The following is a 19,333-nucleotide window of genomic DNA, read 5'->3' as shown; positions in this document are numbered from 1 at the left end:
CATTCCAGCAGAGCAGCACCAAGTGACTCCTGCCTGTCAGCTGGAGGGATGCAAGACCTGGGGGCCTAGGGGAGAAGATGAGGGTCTTGGCAGTAGCCAGGCTCTTGAGGATCATCCCAGGACTCCCCAGTTTGGAGGCTCTCAGTTCCCTCACTTTCTGCTTCCTTCAAGCCTCAGGTTAGTTGCCCTGGTTCAGTGCTGTTTTGCTTTTGAAAGACATCATTTCAAAACTGTCTCTCCAAGAAGCTTTTGGTGTTTTCCTGGGTGACAAATATCAAAATTCTACACTCATGCCATTTGTGACAAGGTAAATGTTATTTTAGCAATTCCAGTGGAAAGAAAACATCCTTGTCTTGGATTGTCTCTAAAACCTGGGGAGGTTTTCTCCATGGTGTGGCAAAGAGAACAAAAACATAAGAATTAAGAGCTGATGTTAAATCCTTGCAGAGTCTTAGGCAAATTTCATAATCTCTGCTACAGCACTGAGCATCAACAAATGACTGCTGAAACCTGACTCCTCCATGAGGTGGCTGCTGGCCAAAACCATATTTAACAAAATAAAACCAGCAAACCCAGGTAAAGGCAAGAATCAGTTGGGTTTCTAGGAAGACCCAAATCTTTTCAAGTCTGGTTAAATCCTGTGATATTTCTTAAACATTCCCCCCCCACATCCTGAGTAGATGAAAGTGTTTGGGATATTGTGGACCATTTCTTTCTCCCTGTGTGCTGTGCTATGAATCACTTGTCTTGATTCACCCCACAGTCAGCAAGTTCATTAATACACATGTGCTATTTCATAAAAGTTGAATAATCTGAAAGCACTGCATAAAGTTTGTTGTCTGTTTTCTCAGCATCTCTCCCCAAAGTGAAATTTCTGTTGTGTTCTGCTCCTATTGTTCTTGGATCAAAAATTTAGAAGCAAGGCATGAATTTGTTTTGAGGTTTGCTAGGGCTGGCTAGAACTCCTTTCCCAAGTGTCCTGCATTGTCACAGCATGACACTTTCCCATTACCTTTTGGCCCTTTTATTCCCCCAGTCTGGCTCACATTTCTCTTCAAATTTGGTCTCTATGCAGCTCTGAACCCACAGCCTGACAGCTAAGGACATAAATATGCAGCACTAACCCTCAGGGTGGTTAGAAATGCCTGAATTCTATTACGGGCAGATTCACAAGTAAAGGTCACCAGAAAGTCTTAAAACTTAAAACAAAAATGGGCAGTGCAACAAGTAGTCAAAAGGTTGATGAAGCATGATGGGCTGTCTTACAGGAAAACCAAAGACAACTCGCAAAGTTTGAATCCAAACCTGGGCTCAGCCAAAGACAAGCTGAGGCACGTTGCATTTTCTCACATCTCAGCTCCTCCCTGTACCATGCAACAAATGAGTTCCTCACCACACATAACCTGTGCAAGATGTATCCAAGGTACTTTGGAAAGAGAATAAGAAAGTTGATAGAAAGAGATGAATTTTCACCAAAGGAATTCATAATCCTCCTGCAAACTGTGTAGCATTGTGGATCACAGCAGTTATCCTGGCTGATTTAGAGGCATAATTTAAGAGGCAGAATTATGACTAGAAGCAAATAGAATTAAAACATAAAATAATCATACAAGCATTTATAGCTTATGCTTCAAAATCAATTCCCATGTTCCAGAAAGTGTCATCCACACAGATAATTCAAGCCTATTTATAGTTTTCCCCAGTTGGAGAGGAAATGCTTAAATTCTCACAGGAAAATACTGAACGTAACCAAAGACATTACACCTGACATCAATTTATCCCCATTTGCAGGTTATTTAGCATACAACACTTCAGAAATTCTCTTACCTTAAGACAAACTGGTCTGCTAGAGAGTCATCAGCCAGGGAAATGTGAAAGGTCACAACATCACCTTCTCTGACCGGGTTGAGTGGTAAGCGAATAACGATATTTTCATCTAGCCTCAGAGAAGACTGTTTTAAATTGTCTTGATTTGGGTACACAATGATGCTACCAATCCTCTCCATAGCTGACAAAGCCTTGTGTTCACTATCTTGACCTGCATGGATATTGTTTCCCCATTTTTCATCCTCTGGAGAACATTCCCCATCTGCTGTATAAATCTTATAGAAGAGCTCCACAGTAATCCCTTCCAGGGAGGCTGTTTCCTCTGAAACCAGGGGTGGAGGGGAGCTGAACCAGCTAGGAGATAATTCCAGCTCTGCAACACATAATCCTAGATGACCTGTCAATCTACAGCTGGCCACAACTTCTCTAGACTCCAAGAAAGCAAACATCTTCACACAAGGCAAGGTCTCCGCAGAGTTATTGTCATCCCAGTCCTTCCCTGCGATATAGAACAGGGTTTGGATTTTAGGTTTGTTGGAATAGATGGAGCTGTCAATTATGTGAGATTTTAATTTCCAATTAAAAGTGAATTTATCTGTGAAACCAAAAGATGCAGAAGTCAGCATGAGGTCCAAGGGAATAGCCTGTTCAACAGAAAAGGGTCCGTACGTGGCATTTACGACAGGTGGCAGTTTGGCTTTGTATATAAAGAATGAATCCACCCTAGTCTGCAAACTGGAGTTCCTCATGATATCCTGGTTGGCTTCTTTGAGGAAGAAAAACACATCAGCATTGCAGATGTGATAGCTGGCAGGGAGATACGTTGGCAGGTTGGAAAATCTCTGTATGCTGTCCATGATCCCTCCTCGGCTCTCCACCACTGCAGGCCAAAGAGAAAAGGAAAGAGAAAGACAACTCTAATGGTTGCTCAGCATGCCCCTCCATTTTTCTCACAAGCAATGTATTACCAGAGATCAATACTGTTAGCAACAATTACAAAACAATCTGACACAGGTTCCATGGAATAACACTTGGCTCAAAGCTCATATTCTGAAAACATTGCATCAGCTCTACAGCTCCCTTCCCATCTTCCCCACTCCAGAATATACTTGAAAACCATTAATCAAGTACTGGATAAACCAAGGATTTTAGAGATTGATGGGCCAGATCCCAACCTAAGATCTAAAATTTTTTGCTGGTTGTTTTTTGTTCTTTTGTTGTCAGATCAAACTTAATGACTTTTTTCTCATCCAAGTTTCAATATATTAAGGAAAATGGCACACTGAACATTAGTAGGCAGTAGATGTTGTTTAGATGTTGCTAATCTGCATCACTCCCAATCCACTTCTGACAGGTCAGAAATTTGGAAATGAGCAGCAAGCCAATAAAAGTTTTGTGTCCTTGAAACCTAAAATTTTCACACACAAAAAACCACGGGGTTTGATAAAGGTGTCTCAGGGGGATGGTTTTATAGGCGAGATTGAACTTGAGAGAAGGACAGAAATCCTTCACATGCAGAAGGTTTGCAGATGCTTAGAATGATTTTTTGGTTTAATTCCAGAGGAAAATGAAACACATTTGGAAACCACAAAAGTTTCTCTATAACACAATGGCCAATCCTCCAGTCAGCACTGAGCAATTTTTCCCCGGCAAGAAAAGATTCCAGAGGGAGGGAGGGATCAAACAGATGTCTTTGGTTTGGACCGACCTCTAATTAATAGCGAGAAATATTCAATCTGGGCTGTGATTCTACCAGAAAGAAGCAGTGGGTCTTTCAAACTAACAATTCATATGCTTCAACAAAAAGCCAGTGAATGCCAGCTCCTGGGACTGCCACAGAAGAAATAAACAGGAACCAAATGAATTAAAATGAAGCCGTTTCATAATGGTGCAGAGATAACAAAGCAGTGATGACAGATCCTAAGGTCAAAGCTCTTGTTGTCTCTCACTGAGCTCAGTGGTGATTTTACTGCTTGTCAGGACTGGGCAGAGCAGGTACACAACACGACAGCCACACAAACAATTACACCTGTTACAAGGCAGATGATTCAGATAGTTACAGCCACCATTTAGCACAGATAAAAGCTCTAATATTTCAGCTTTTTTTTTTTCAGGTTGTGTGTTTTTAAAGCATACACTTATCAAAGACAGATTCTAGGGCAAATCTCATCCGTTTGACTTTGCTGCATTCTTGTTCTCAGTTGAAATTCTGGTCATTTATTTTCAATGCCTTGCTATTATCCAGGCTTGTTTAAATGTTCCTCATTTCTTCACAACACTTATACCTTTATTTTTGGTGCACATTTAATTGTGTCAAGGGCTTTCTGTGGCCACTGGAATATTCTTTGTAGGAACAAGTAAATATGCAAAAATATACAATTCCTGAAGTGTAGATAAACTGAACTATGTTTGAAATCAATGCTTTTGAGAAGTCCCATTTATCATAAAAATTGTGCAGCTGTACAGATAAGCAAAGGGCATCCAACAGTCCTCTCTAATATCTGGGAGAAAAGATAAAATTTGGCTTCTCCCAAGGCACATCAAGAGAATTCCTGAGCCTGAAGAGGTACCAAACCATGGCTTAAACACACCTGTGTTCACATTATAGGACTTCTCCCCCTCTCCTCATTCTTTATGTAGATATTTTATCTCTCTCAAGCAGTGATTTACAGAAAGTTTTAAAGCTATGTTTTTCCTTTTGCTTTGTTTCATTACAGTGGCAACATTCAGTGCTTTTTCTCAAAACTGGTGTGAGGAGGAGAGTATCAGCCTGCTGTAACTCAAACAAAATGAAACACAAATTTTGTCTGAAAACTTAAACGGGGAACCATAAACCCCAGCAGACAGGACTGGGCTTTGTCCTAGAACCAGACTGCAACAAAATATGATATCTGAATTTAGAAGCATTTTATGATGCTGTAGGAGCACTGAAAAAGAAATATTTCATGCAGTGGCAGGCCAACACCCCCACCTTTTTAATTCAGAGTTTCAGCACCACAGCACCAATCTCCTTGCAGGACCAATAAGGAACAGAACACATTTCCAGCTTTCTGGTGGGCTACAAAATAACTAAGAGATCATCTTATCCTTTATAATTACTACCTCAAGATCAAAATTGGGCAGAACATGAGATCAGAATGTGGGTTAGTCCTAAAGATGTCACAGAGGAAAGCAAGAGTGGAAGAACAGTAACAGAGGCCAAATAAACATCCCCAGAGCTCAGTGTTAATTCAAAGGCTGAACACAAGCTGTTTCTCAGGCTCCTGTGGCACTGGGGGTGGTAAGGGAAAACTTACTGAAAAAACACATTGTTGGATATGAGATATTTAGCTTGAATTTCTAAAGTAGCTTTTATCATGTATGAGTTTTTGAGCAGGTGCTTTATCCCTTCTAAAATTTGTATTTGGACCAACCAAATATCAAGACCTCTGGAGCAACAGGTCAACTTGTACAATCTCCTTGCTTCCATTTTATGCCAACACCCCTCTCCCCAGAGCTGGGCAATAGCTTCATAGCTCAGTTCCTCCTGCAGACTCTGAGACTGCAGAGTGAGGGGAAGTCTCCTTCTGATGTTTCTGAGGAGCAGAGAGAGACACTGAAAGCCCTCATGCACATAACCAACCATGGGATGCTGTATGTCAAGGAGATCCACCATCCAGGTCCTTACTCTGGCCAGCTCAGACCTCAAAAGAAACTTTCTTTCTGTTATTTTTATCATTTTTTTTATTTAACCATAAAATTATCCACCCATTTTGTTTCTCGTCTTGTTTGACCCTGACTTGATTCCACAAAAAGCAGCAGAGGACTAAAGCACATGCAAAGCCACAGCTGTAGTTCACAGAGTGTGCAAGGAAAAAATTCTGCCATTCAAGTAACTCAGCATTTCATCCCAGCTACATTTCTTAGGCTTTATACATTTTAATAAGAAGCAAAACAAATATCCTACCAGAAGGCAGTGGTGGCAAAGGCAGGTCAGCATTAATAACTAATGCATCTATAGTAAGCTGTAGTAAGAAGAAAGTCTTTAAAAATCATTGTTTTGTAGCTGAAAGTGAAAATCAGTCCCGTTGGAGCATAAATCCAAATTTCACACCTAAATCTTCTCTCTGCTTTAGCCTCCTACTTAACAGAAGCCAATTCTCCCATAAGCCCTCAGTAATTCTGAAGCTGGAGGTGCAAGGAACAAGCAACATCTAAAATATGCAAAATATTCCTTTTTTTTCTGAAAACAAGAAAACCAATCCTGCACCTGTGGAAAAGCTGCAAAAACGCTGAAATTCATCTTTCCTGCAGCATCATCAGAATTACAGCATGAGATCATACAGACACTCTGCTTTATAAAAGAGGAATAATTTCAAGTAATGTGGTGCCAGTAAGTACTATGATGTTATCCATGACTCACACAGCAATCAATGGCTTGTCTGTATAGGAGAAAAATCACCAGCCCTCACTAAAGACCATAAAGACCAAACCACACATTATTCCACTATAAAAATGGCTCTATTCATAATAATGATTTTGCTCTGGAAATGCAGGCATTATCCTTGAATAAAAACACAGTGTTTCTCAGAATATGGGGTCTACACAAGGAAAGCTACTCCAGAAGTGATAAATTACAGCAGATTAATTTATTCTGGACCATCTGTATAGGTCACGTTCTACCATGCATGCAAGGGCTAAGACCTGATGCTGTTCAGGGACCCCATCCACGTGAGGTTGTGCAAGGTGGTTTGGCCAGGCTGCAGCTGGGGAAAATGATTTAATCCTGGCAGCAGGAAAACAAGGAGGGTGATTACAGTGTGAGAATCTAGTACTGAGTTTAGACCTCATTTTAGCACTATGAGTAGGATAAGTTTGGACTGTGCAAGGATTTCAGGAGCCTAGACAAACACCCACCTCATGCTCTCCCTGACTCATTCAAAATTTAATAAAATAACCATGAAAGGAGGACATCATTGTTTACTTCCCACATCCAGAGTCCATCCTGTGACTCATCTCCTCAGTTATATATTAGGAAGAAGAAGAAGCTGAAGAACCCTCCACAGTTCCACTGAGGAACAATGAAAAAAAAAATCTGTTTAAACCAAACATCTAAAACTGAAGTGAGGTCCATTAACTTTTGTAGGCTTGGGACAATGTTGCCCATACTTATCCTCAAATGCCTCAGTCAAACTTTTGTTACTCAAGTTTCACTGCAGTTATTTCTTCTACTCTCCCTCTGTGGGAGTCACTCCAGCTCATTTTAGAGTTATCTAAGCCCAGCACACACTCTCAAGCCTCTCTTTTTGGTAAATCACAGAAAAGTGTCTCTCCAGAATTCATTTATCCCCTCTCCTTGACACTTTTATGTTAGGAGTGATAAATCACTCTTGGGAGGAGCCTCTTTCTGTTAATGTGACTGCTAAGAATGCTGAGTGAAGACCTTTATGTTGGAGGTTTACATATATATGGGCAAAGGAGTCCTGTCCCATCAGATCTGATGCTTCTCTCTTGCTGAAGCTTCTCTTCCCACACTGCACGTCTGTTTGCCCATCACTCTGCTTCCAAAAAGCTTAAAAGCAACATCTCAGGCCTCAATTTGTTGTCTACTGAAATACATTTTTCAGTGCAAAACTAAGCCATGCATATGAATGAAATCTCTCTTCAATAATAAATTGTATTATTGTGTTGCAAAGCAAGTGCTTTGTCTGCTTACTGTTGCCAAAAAATTAAGTTGGATGTGGAAGTTTCTGAGCTGGTTCTTATTACAAGTTTTTTGCTTGCATGGATTCTGCACAGTCACCCATACTGAAAGACACACAGCAAGGCCACCTACAGATAGTAATAAAACCATTCTGTCTGAAAGGCTGCCTGTAAATCTTATTAAAGTAATCCCTTCCCTGAACCCAGATTATTACATTCACCTTTATGGTAGAATAAAAATTAATTTTCTCAGCTATAATAAGTGTATGATAAGAAGGCATCACTTGGGACTAAATAAAGATTATAATTAACTCCAACTGAATAAATCTAAATTTAGCTTGGACTAGCAATTTGTTTTCATACATTTTTCTCTCCAACTGACTGAATAGGTACAGCAGGATTAGTATCCCATGCCAGTTCCAGCACTGCTGGCACAGAGAGGAGTGAGGCAGAGTGTAATCCAATACCCAGGAGGCCTGGAGATTAATTCAGGGTTCTCTATCAGCAAAAGTTTAGAAAACTGGTTAAAAAAAGAAAGGCTTAAAATTGCCATTAGTCCAGCAAGGAAAGTATGTGAAGTGCTGTACTCCAGAGAAAATACTGCTCCCTGCACTCCCTAAATCAGTTTTATGCAAAGACAGGACCTCTGCCATGGGCTGCTGAGAGCACGGTCAGGGAAAGCGTCTCTGCTTGCCTCATCTTGTTTTTTCCTACTGAGTATCTGCTTTTGAGTGCTATCAGACACGGGCTGTTGGGCCAGATGGATCTGGAGCCTGGTACAGGCATCCTTAAGCTTCACTCCTTCATCTGCAACACCTCAGAGGTGATCCCGAAAGCAAATGCAAAACAAGACACAACATTACACATGTACAGGCAAGGGGCAAGAGCACAAACAAAATGGGGTAAAGTAAATGTCTAAAATAAAGATGCAAAGTTTACCATTATTTTTTTTTTTACTTTGTTGAAAATAAAAACTCTTAGAACTATCCACAACAGATTGGAGATTTTCATTTTCAAGGAAACAAGACTCCACTTCTAAATTGCTGAGGAACTGCCTTGCTAAGCCACTACCTCATTACTTGCCATGAAAATGATTGTTAACCACTTTATTACTGTGAAGGACTAGTTCAGGCTTGTTTATCAAACCAGACCACATATTTATCTTAGCCACTGTGCTTCCTCCTCTGATTTCCATTCTAGCCCATCACACACATCAGATTTGCCTGCCTAAGAAGATTTTATCAGGTATAAAGGTACAGCTGAGCCATTATTACAGCAGCATGTTCTCCATGCAGATGTGTTGATTTCCAAAGACTGCAATTCTTTTAAAGGTGACACAGTCTGAGACCAGAAAAACCTAAGAGGGCAAATTCCTCCTGAATCATTAACACTGTGTTACTTAAATTTGTCAGCTTCTAAACCAGAGATCCAGCATCTCTATAGGTTAATAAGGTGGAAATTTTATTCTGCCATGGAGAAGAGAGATCCCCTTTTCCTCCAAATGCTACCATCATGTCAAGGCCTGGAAGGACCCGAGACACAGGACATTAAACCTATGACATCTGTGGCTGTAGGAAGGTTATTTCCAGCAAGTTTTAGAGGCTTTTTATTGCTCCCTCTGAACTCTGTACAGTGGGAAACATGGTAGATAAGGCACCTGGTTTTATGGGCTGGAGTAGCAGAAAAAATAGTCACAATAAAAAAAAATTTTAAAACTTTCTAAACATCCCTAAAATAGCTTTTCTTGAAACACACTGGGATGGTTTCACCATCTGTGAGTAACATGCCCATCCCTATACCCCATAAAGTCCTTATGTCAGCACACGTTCTATTTATTCATCTCCAACACACTCTCACGTGCACAGTTCTGGCCAAAGACTTCCCTGTTAAAAACACTGATTTAAATGTGCAGAAAAGTAGCACTACAGATGGTGAGGCCACAGCTTGAGTCCTGTGTCCAGTTCTGGGCCCCTCAGTTCAAGAAGGAGATTGAGGTGCTGGAGCAAGGAGGCTGTGAAGGGATCCAGCACAAATCCTGTGAGGTGAGGCTGAGGGAGCTGGGGGTGTTCAGTCTGGAGAAGAGGAGGCTTGGGGGAGCCCTCATCACTCTCTACAACTCCCTGAAATGACGTTGGAGCCAGGGGGGAGTCGGGCTCTTCTCCCAGGTAGCTACCAGTAAAAGAGGGCATGGACTTAAGCTCTGTCAAGGGAGGTTTAGGTTTGATATTAGGAAAAAATTCTTTACAGAGAGGGTGATCAGGCATTGGAATGGGCTGCCCAGGGATGTGGTGGATTCTCCATCCCTGGATGTTTTTAAAAGAGACTGATGTGGCACTCAGTGCCATGGGTTGGGAACCACAGTGGTAGTGGATTAAGGGTTGGATTTGATGATCTCAGAGGTCCTTTCCAATCTGAGTGATTCTGTGATTCTGAGACATTCACAGGGTTTCTCCTTCAAGCCTCCATCAGCTGTCTCCAGCTCCCATCTTGTCTGACAGAGACAATACAGGAACTTATTTGCAGAACTGAAGTTTTTTCCAGCCCGGATTAATTCCCTGAGTGTTAGAAGGAGTCTTCCTCTATATCACACTCAGCACATGCAAGGCCACCTCAGTGCAGATTATTGACAAAGCTGCTCTAACCACACAAATATCATTGCAGGTAGGGTGCTCAAGAGAATAAATCCCCCATGAGTTTTCTCATTTAATGTGGCTGTTGCAATCACTCAGGTTGCTCTGCTGGGCTGATCATTGAACTAACTGCTATTTTAGTTTCAAACAGGGGTGTTGATACAGCAGTTAAAAGTCACAGGCTTGCTCTTGGCAAGTTTCTCTGCATCTCTCATACAACAGCAATGGGGAATTGTCCTGCCAGTTACAATTAGAGGTGTTAGCAAACTGGGGAAAGGTCATTCATTCATCAGCTGAAAGAACTGAACAGAGCCACTATTGCGAGCTAAACTGAAATTTAAACAAACATACCTAACCAAGGAGGTTTCAATTCTGGTTACCTAGAGGGAAGAGATGACTGCTAAGGCCATGCACACAGAGCTTTTGCAGAACCTACTGCTTGCTGGGCAGAAACCCCAGAAACACAACCCACAAAACCACAGCCTGTGTCCAGGTGCTTCCCCCCAGGCTTGAGCAGAATTAAGATTTCCCAAAACCTCCTCCTCTCTTCCAGACACCCTTCAGCTCTTCTTGCCCAGAGATGGACAGGCCAAAACCAGCCCTGGAAACCAGGGCACCTCCAACTCAGGCAGCACCCCTTTGTTATGGGGGAAATGGAGAGGAAGAGCTAGGCCAGGTGAAGATAAATCAGGAAGTCAGGTGGCAGCTCCAGGGGCCACCCCAGGGCTGCTAGACCTCCAACCAGCTCCCTGCTGCACATTCCTGGTGCTGGCATTGCTCCTCACCCTGGTGCTTCCAACTGCTAACACTGCAACCCCCTCTGCATCCTTCCCAAGATCTGATAAATAAGGTTTGTCACTGCTACAAGAGTTTGCATTGCTAAAGAGGAGGTTAGGAGAGGGCTCCCTACTACCGTTATCCAAAGCAAAACTCATTTTCCTTCAGTGATACTTCATAAACAACAGAAAATGGATATAACTATGAGACTGTATGGATATATTCTCTAAACAGAAAGGCCTTACAAGGCAAACACATTCACTCGAGGTACCAGGTGATTGCAAAAGTAAATCTCTTAAATATATGCTCTAAACTATTAGCCAACTGTGAAATATTTGTATTCCGTGTCAAAATGTCTGTGTCACATAAAGCCAAGAGAGTGACAGGAGAAAGGCCAGGATTTATGTTAGCTGGGATCTATCTGTCATGGAGACAGGAAAGCTGAGAGAAAGTCCTTTTATTAAAATCACTCTCCTGCTGCAGATATTGATCTAAGCAGCTAAGGTTGAATAGCAAAAGGCATCACCCTCTCTCACACAGTACACACTGGCACAGCCATAAGGGACTGGAGTAAATGTCCTCACAATCTCAGCAAATGGCACCCCAAAAGGAAGTGGGCAGGGACCAATGGGCATTACCTTCCAGGAACAAGAAAGTCCCTCTCAATTCACTTCCCAAATTTCCAGGGAGCTTATTTTGCTCCCCAAATAACTCGTGTATGTTGCCATTACTACCAGATTGAGTTCACCATTAAAACAATACAGAGAAACAGAGTGCTGACTCTCAATGACCTCAAATATTACAATTAAAGACAAAATGAAGCAAAGAAACTTGAAGTTCTTTGTATTAGAGACTTTCTACATTCTTTCATCCACAGGTTACATGGATATGGAATTTTATAGCACTTCTGATTTGCCCCACAGAAGCTTCTGCCTTTGATGATATTGCAAAATCCCTTTCATGAGCCAGAAATTATAGGATATTAAAATGCTGGCAGCAGATTCTCCAAAGGCATTGTCAGGAAGAGGAAAGGCTGGTCCAGAGCCTTTATCCAGAGCAAGGGGCTTTCACTGGATTCTCCATCCTGCTGTTTCAAAGCTCCTGGAGGAACCGAGCTCCAAAGCGATGGGCCCCATCAGCCATGGGAAACCACAAAAGCAGCTTACAATAAAACCTCTGTAAAGTTATTAAGAACACAGATACATCTTGAATGCACGGAAAATCCTCTGTCTTACCAGCACTCATCCATATCCCACTGTGACTGTAATCCCAGGAAGAGGATGCTCCGTGCAGAGCCCCGCGGGGAGACGGCGATAAAACAGCACAAGATCCAGAGCCACAGAAAGCAAAATCCTGAGCCCCACAGCTCTGCCTCAACATGGGGAGCAATTCCCACTTCTCCCCCCATTACTGTTAGATCCTGGATAGCAACCCTGACGACACATGATAAATTTTGGGACTGTTTGTAAGGTAGGCAGTTAAATACCTGGTTAAACATTTGCAGTGTTTAAGTCTGTGGGAAGAAGTCAGCTTTGACTTAGGTTTCCCCCCTGATTTCCAGAGCTACAGGCTGTTGCCTCTAAAAAATTTGTGTCCCCATCCTGCAAGCTGTGTGTGTGCAGTCTCACTTAGTCAGGAAGCTTTCTCATTGGGAAATTTAAACACAAGCTGCAAAGTTTCATGAGGGAGACCTGTGAGGCCACCCAGCCTTTTAGCTGCTTCAGAAAAAGCTCTACAGCTTTACAGATTCACCACTATTAATTCAGGGATAACGGTACCTTTTTGTTTTTTTATCTGAACCCAATCTTTAACCTGCACTTTGCATTGCTCTCACAGGCAACCAATATTACACTAACCAGACTCCCAAAGCAATTTTTGTGCTCTGGCTCTCCTAGGAGCAACCACGTTGCCCTACTTCAGTAGTTCAGACATCATTAAGTTATCAGGTTTTATCTGCCTCTCCAGGAACTGCACATGAAAACATGAATCCTTTCTTTCTTTTTACAGCTTTTTTGGTGTTTCTTTTTTTGCCCCACCCCCCAAAAAACACCTAGAAAAAAAGTTTCCGTTTTCTCTCAGATTCCTTTACTTAATTCAATATTTTATTTTTGGAGTGACAACAGCCTCGAGCAACTCCATTAATTTGGTATGGAGGAAGAGAGCTTTGCATTCCTGGGGTGATTGCTGACTTTCTACCCTGCTTATTGAAACAGTCCTGCTCGAGCACATCCCAGTATCAGAACAAAGCATAATTTTTCACACTTGAATGCCTTATTTTACGTTATGAATACACATTTGACATATTTTACAAATTCACAGCAGCTGCTGTCAGAAAGGACAAAAATACCATCCCTCGGTACTATTTTCTCTTACTACAATGATCAAAGCCTGCAGCTTGTCATCCACACATGGAGAATGACTCCTCTTGGGGAGAGGAGAAAGAGCCTGCAGCCCCACCCAGGACTTCCTGGGTGTTTGTTTCTCTGCCTGGAGACTATTAGCAATTTACAGTTCGATTTTTTAAGCACAAGGAAAATTCCCAATAGCTTTGGAGGAGGCAGTTCAAGGAGATCTTGTCAAAATATTGGTGTGTAAGAAAGCCTACAGCTTTCATACTGTGATGCTCCAAGTGCAGTTATGTTGTTCACAGACAATTATTAACTTCCAAGCAAAGAATAAAAACTCTCAAGCAAAAAAAACCCAAGTTGGATGAAGTCATACCAGCTGTGTGGTTCACTTGTGTTAATATATTAAGGTAATGAAAGATAATGAGCATTAGTTGATAGTGTTTTCAAAGTCTTCAAGAGTCAAGAGAAGTAAATTAGATCAGATTTGATATTGTTTGTGAAGGCAAAAAGCTGAATTTTTTTTTTCTCAATGACAGGACAATTATAAAATGGAGAAAGAGTCACAGGACATCAGTATTGTAAACCAACCCAGGGTACTAGTTAGGAAACTCCAGATCAATGTGATTATTACTTTAGGATGATGATTAATTTAGGATTAGTGCAGACCAGTGCCTCAACCAGAGCAGAAAGTGCTCACCTACCAGTGCTTAACTACCCCAAGGGGATGAACTGGATGCACAGTAATTTCTGTGTTTCTCAATTTGCCCTATAGCCTCTGAACTGAAACAATTCACTGATAGATCTGTCACAGTCTGGGGAAAGGGCTGAGAGATCTGGAAACTCTGGGAAAAACCTTTCCCCTTCTACAAGATTTTATGCAATCTGTAGAAGCAGTTGTCAGCTATCACTGGGAAAATGCATCATTTAAGAAATAGGAACTGAATTTGGACCAGTAATAACTTAGTGCAGAGGTTAGGAATACAGACAGCTGCCCCCTGCTCCTCTGCATCACTTTGTACATTAACACAAGCCTGCAGGCTCAGTTTCTGGCTGGATTAAGACACAGTAAATCCAATGTGAATTCATCAACCCAAATCTCATCTCTCTGCTTCTGAATGTAGAGCCTGTGCCACTCCTGCTAAAGATAGCAGCGATGCTCCCACCCCAGTGAGCAGCCCAGGGTTCTGCACATGTGTGACAGCAGTGACACACGTCTGTGTACGCTGAGGATATGCAGCTCCATCACAGCTCAACACCAGCATTTGCCTGTCCAAAGCTGCCATAGGAGCCAAAAAAAAGCCATGTTCACCTTCTGCTTAGTGGCATCTCCTATAAACCTTTTTGTGGAAACATAAGAAGTGGAGTTCAAGTTCAAGTCGTATGTTATTACATCCAGTAGAACACAACTCTGCAGAAACTCAGCAGCACAGGTCACTTTAGCACACTCCTTCATCTGACATTGATAACTACAGCCAAGCACAGACTTCACACTGCATAATTTATCCATGGGATTTAGCCCATGGAACACTCAAAGCAAAAAAATAACTTTTTCATACCTATTTGCCTTTTAGAAAATTCAGTCAACTTATTCTCTGATGCTTCTGAACTCTGCAAAAAGATTACAAACCTCTGGCTATATTCTTCCAGGGCTTGAGCTCTTGGCTAGCTGTGACCAGTCAGATTAACTCAACTCTTTTTCAGTCTTCTACCTTCAGCTATTCTTGCTTCTTGAGTAGAGAAAAATGTGCACAAGCACTAAATCTCAAACATGCTATTCTAACATTCAGATTCCATTATCCTAGAGATAATATATAATCCTCTAATGATATGTAAGAAGTTAACATTTAATCTCATATTAGATAGTTCAAAGGGATCACAGCCAGCTGGTGCTAAAATCAGCATTTGCTAGAGCCTGCAAGAGTGGGAGACAAAGATGAGAAGTGAGATCCAAGGTGTCTGATGCTTTGGGTTGGCAAGACTAGTTAGTCAGGAAAGAATGAAGTAAACCCCTGGTCTGAAGGGGACCATCTCCAAAATCAGCTGACCCATGTCATTTCACTGTGGTTGTAGTCCTTGCAGTCCACCCAGCATGGAGGAAGGGAAGATTTTCCACCTCAGAGCTACCAAGCAGGTAAGGTCATCATTACTCAGGGGACTTAATTTGGTCCTTGATTCATCCCATTAGTCAAGGTGTAGAGATATGATGAGGCTGGGAACAAGAATCCAACCCAGGGTTGACCTCCCTCCAGCTGGACAGATCCATATCCACTCTTTTTTTTTCCCTGGCCCTACTTTATGCACATGCAGGACTGAAGAAGGATGTATAGTTTCAACACAGAGAAGCCAAAGATCATTTGTCATTTTGCTTCCCCTTTAGACATGGTGCTAATATATTGACCACTGCACAATCTTCATTAGCACAGACAGCTAGAAACAAAGGTTTCTCCAAAGAAGCCTCCTTAAGAAATGCACACAGTGACTCTAGTGAGGATGATTTGTTTCTCATGAAGGAAGGTGCAATTAAAAGCCCCCAGCAAGAAGATGCAGCTTCCTGAGCTTCACAAGGCAATGATGATCACTAAGAAGTGCTGGCTCTAAGAGCAGAGATAAATGCCTGACTTGCCAAAGTTCTGGTGACTTCTGCCAAGCCAAGATGTGACTGTTGGGGTAAGGGATAAGAATTGTCTTCATCTTCCTGGACACTCTTCTCCATTGTCCCAGACAGATCCTATGGCATGGGACATTTCTCTGGAAATTTGCAGACTCCAGCAGTTAATCTTTGTTCATGGGTAGCAGCAAAAAAAAACTATTGACATCTGTCAGATTCAGGTCCTTTCTCTGAATCCAAAGATACACTTCATCTCTCCATCTCAAACTGGAATACACTTTTTAAACAAAAAAAACCAAAAACCCCACACCTGTCGGGTAACCAAGAGAGCCAAGACAGAGACAGTATTTTTAAAAAATACTGACAACCCTCTTTGCTAGTTTTTAGTGGAGGCACATCAAACTTCCTGCTAAATTAGCCAGAAAGTTAAGGCAGTTAAAAAAAAAAAAAAAAAAGAAAAAAGAAAAAGAGAAACTTAGGCAGGATAGCACATAAAAATATACAGCAAGTAGAATTTCACAACCACGGACAATGACCACAGTTTTGTATCTGAAGAAAACTTAATAAATAAAAGTAGCAAAAAAAAATCTGAAGTGTTATGGAGTTATCTTTGTTCTAGCATAAAACACACATTTCTATTACCCTTTCTGGATTAGCCAAATGAAGATCAATGTATCTATAAAACTCAATGACATGTTAATGCAAACCTTAAAAAAGATGAAATGCCTTTTTATCTCAGTCTTAGGAAAACCTAATAAAGAATTAACAGTCCATGAAGCCATGGAATTTCACTCAAGGCTTTACTTCATACCAGGACTTCCTACTCCATTAATTTTTAACAGACAGGTTTCCCCAGGCTTTGGGACATGTTGGTACAATTGTACATGGTCATTAAAATTGGTCCTTTATTTTCCTTTGGAGCTGAGATGGGAACCTTGTAGTATGTGGGCTTAAAGCATAGACAATATCCACAATATATCAGAACTGTAAATCTGGAGCAACTGTTAAGGTAACTGAGTATATAAATACTGGCAGACACATACTGGTTTTGATAATGATCTGAAAATTAACAGATTTATGAGACGAAACTTTTCCCCACAGGATGAGCACTTTGGATCAGAGCTCATGTGTTACATCAGCTCTGCATTTCTATCAGAAGCAACAGTTAGTTGCCACTAACACAATACTAGACCTTGAATCTTTAAAGGGAAGCAGTCAAATATTAGTCTAGGATGAAGTTCAAGATTGGTTCTCAGAATTAATAAACCTTCAGTGACTGCCATGGACCATGCTGGGAGGCTGGGATCTAGATCCCCAAGCTTGGAGAGAAACCACTCTCACTCAAGTTCCCACCTGTATTTACTTCTACTGTCAAACATATGGCAGCAAGACCAGAAATTTCAAACACCAGCATTTAAAACCAAACTAAATCCAGTATTTCTGCACACATTTAAAAGCTGCCTCCTCTAAAGGAGATTGAATACCTGCGGTGCCCACTGACATTAAAGGAAATACAGATGCTTCCCACTTCAGCTAATTGGGGTGGGATGGGTCCTGGATGCCAGTGAAAGGGCTGAGTCCTTTTAGCCACCCACGGGTGAAGACTGTGGCTGCAGTGCCCATTCCTAAGGGGAATGTGCCAATAGCAGGAGCAGCACAACACAGAGCCCAAGCTCAGACACTCTTCCCAGCTGACAGGTCTGGGCTTGTATGACTCAGTGGTCCTGTTGTGAGAGTAAGGAAACAAGACTTCCATACAGAGCCATGGGCATTTGTGTCTCTACATACAAATGCTGGACATGGAATAACAGCCCTGGATGTATCAGTCACTGCAAATCCATTTGTTGACCCAAAGAATTTATTTTGCCCTCTCTAGTCACCCAACACCTCATACACAGCAAGTACATTTGGATCATAAAGGTGAGATGTTAAATTAATCAACAGAAAGCACTGCCTCCCAAAGGCCACCAATTGTAGATCTATTCCTGGCTAATCTTCAAGGAATGCTCTGACACTCTTACTCATACAGAAAATTTGTAAGAACTGCAAACAGAAGAAAATGCTGCTTGGCACAGTGAGGTTCAGACCAGCATCATTTGTTGCCTGACATGGAAAATTCCAACACCAGACCTCAAAATCTGCCTAGAGTCCCTTCTGAGAGCCACTACTTTTAAGAACTCTTATAGAAACCTGCTGCAAGCTTTGAAAAAGCAAATAAAGAATAGGAAAATAAAGACTTCCTTAATAAAAAGAAAAAATCCTTGTCCTTACCTTTCAAACACACCCTTTGAACCTCCCCATCTCCACTGAATTTTAAAGGAAACCTAGAGCCAAATATTTATAGGCAGCAGACTAAATGGGTTTCCCTTTTGATATCACCCTCTGAGCCTTCAGTTCAAGGCTGGGCAAGACAGACACGTGAAGACAGAGGGTGAATGAGGCCAAGTGGGGGAACTTGTCAATCATAGCTGCTAATGCAAGTCCACAACAATACTTCAGCTTAACCCCAGCACTGACCACCCGTCACCATCTGGCACTTTGACTGCCTGTCAGCAACCTGTGTCAAAAAACAAGGGTGCTGCAGAAGTCTTTCTGAAACCTGGCAAGGAAAAATGCCCCTATCTGCTAGGCATCCATCAAGGCTTCCCCCCATCTGCAATCAAATGAACTCTCAACAATTCTAAGTAAGTTACAGAGCAAAAAATACAGTATAAAAGATTAATACAGATACAGGCTCCACACTGCTCCCCTCTGTGCCTAGGGCATCATTGCTTTAAAAAAAAATGAAGCACTTCTTACAAAAGCACAACAAGGTTGCAACTGGAGAGATCCCATGTTTCCCCTCACCCCAAGCTCCAAGAACACAAGGCTGTTGAACACAGTCTGAGAGAGGGTCCAAAATGCAGTTGCAAAAGCATCAACTTTAAAGCATCTTGATCCAGGAAGGCAAGGTCATCATGCCAGGGAACTCCCAGGCATGTGTCCACAGAAACCAGAGGTATCTGAGAGGGACCAGATGGTAGCCCAGAAGAGGTCACATTCTTCCTCTTTTTGTTGGCTAATATCTGAATTTACTGGGTTTCCTCCTCTCACACCAGGAGGGATACCGATGTCTAGCTGGATCCCTAACTTGGACAACAAGTGGGCTTTGTCTCAACATGTTTATTTAGACTTCTACAGCCCTAGACCTCACCCTGCTTCCCCCCATAACAGCAGTGTCTTAGAGACTTGCTGTCTGAGCACAAGTAAATGCAAGACTCACAAGATATTATCATAGTTTAAACAAAATGTTTGCAGTTTTCTTCAGAATACTAGTTTTCAAAAATGCAGTGTATTTATTCATGCAGTTAATTGGAGAGATTGTAATAAAAACCAAAATACCCATTCCTTCTAAGAGTAAGAGTAAAACTAGGAAATATAATATTAACTGATCAACAACCTAATCTTACTCTCTCCTGAGC

The 19,333-nt window shown here is 41.7% G+C and overlaps 1 protein-coding gene across 1 annotated transcript in view; it reads right to left on the bottom strand.

Annotated features, from left to right (window-relative positions):
* The window catches only part of TMEM132B (transmembrane protein 132B), a 209,615-nt gene that overhangs the window by 145,549 nt on the left and 44,733 nt on the right, over positions 1 to 19,333 (bottom strand). The window contains exon 2 of the mRNA XM_030460487.1: positions 1,828 to 2,707. Within this exon, the coding sequence (XP_030316347.1) occupies positions 1,828 to 2,707 (880 nt within the window). The remainder of the gene's footprint in view (positions 1 to 1,827; positions 2,708 to 19,333) is intronic.

This window comes from Calypte anna, chromosome 15, assembly GCF_003957555.1.
Source record: "Calypte anna isolate BGI_N300 chromosome 15, bCalAnn1_v1.p, whole genome shotgun sequence".
In the NCBI taxonomy this organism is placed as follows: Eukaryota; Metazoa; Chordata; class Aves; order Apodiformes; family Trochilidae; genus Calypte; species Calypte anna.
The sequence above is the reverse complement of the archived record's forward strand: the minus strand, read 5'-3'. Positions and strand labels throughout refer to the sequence as shown.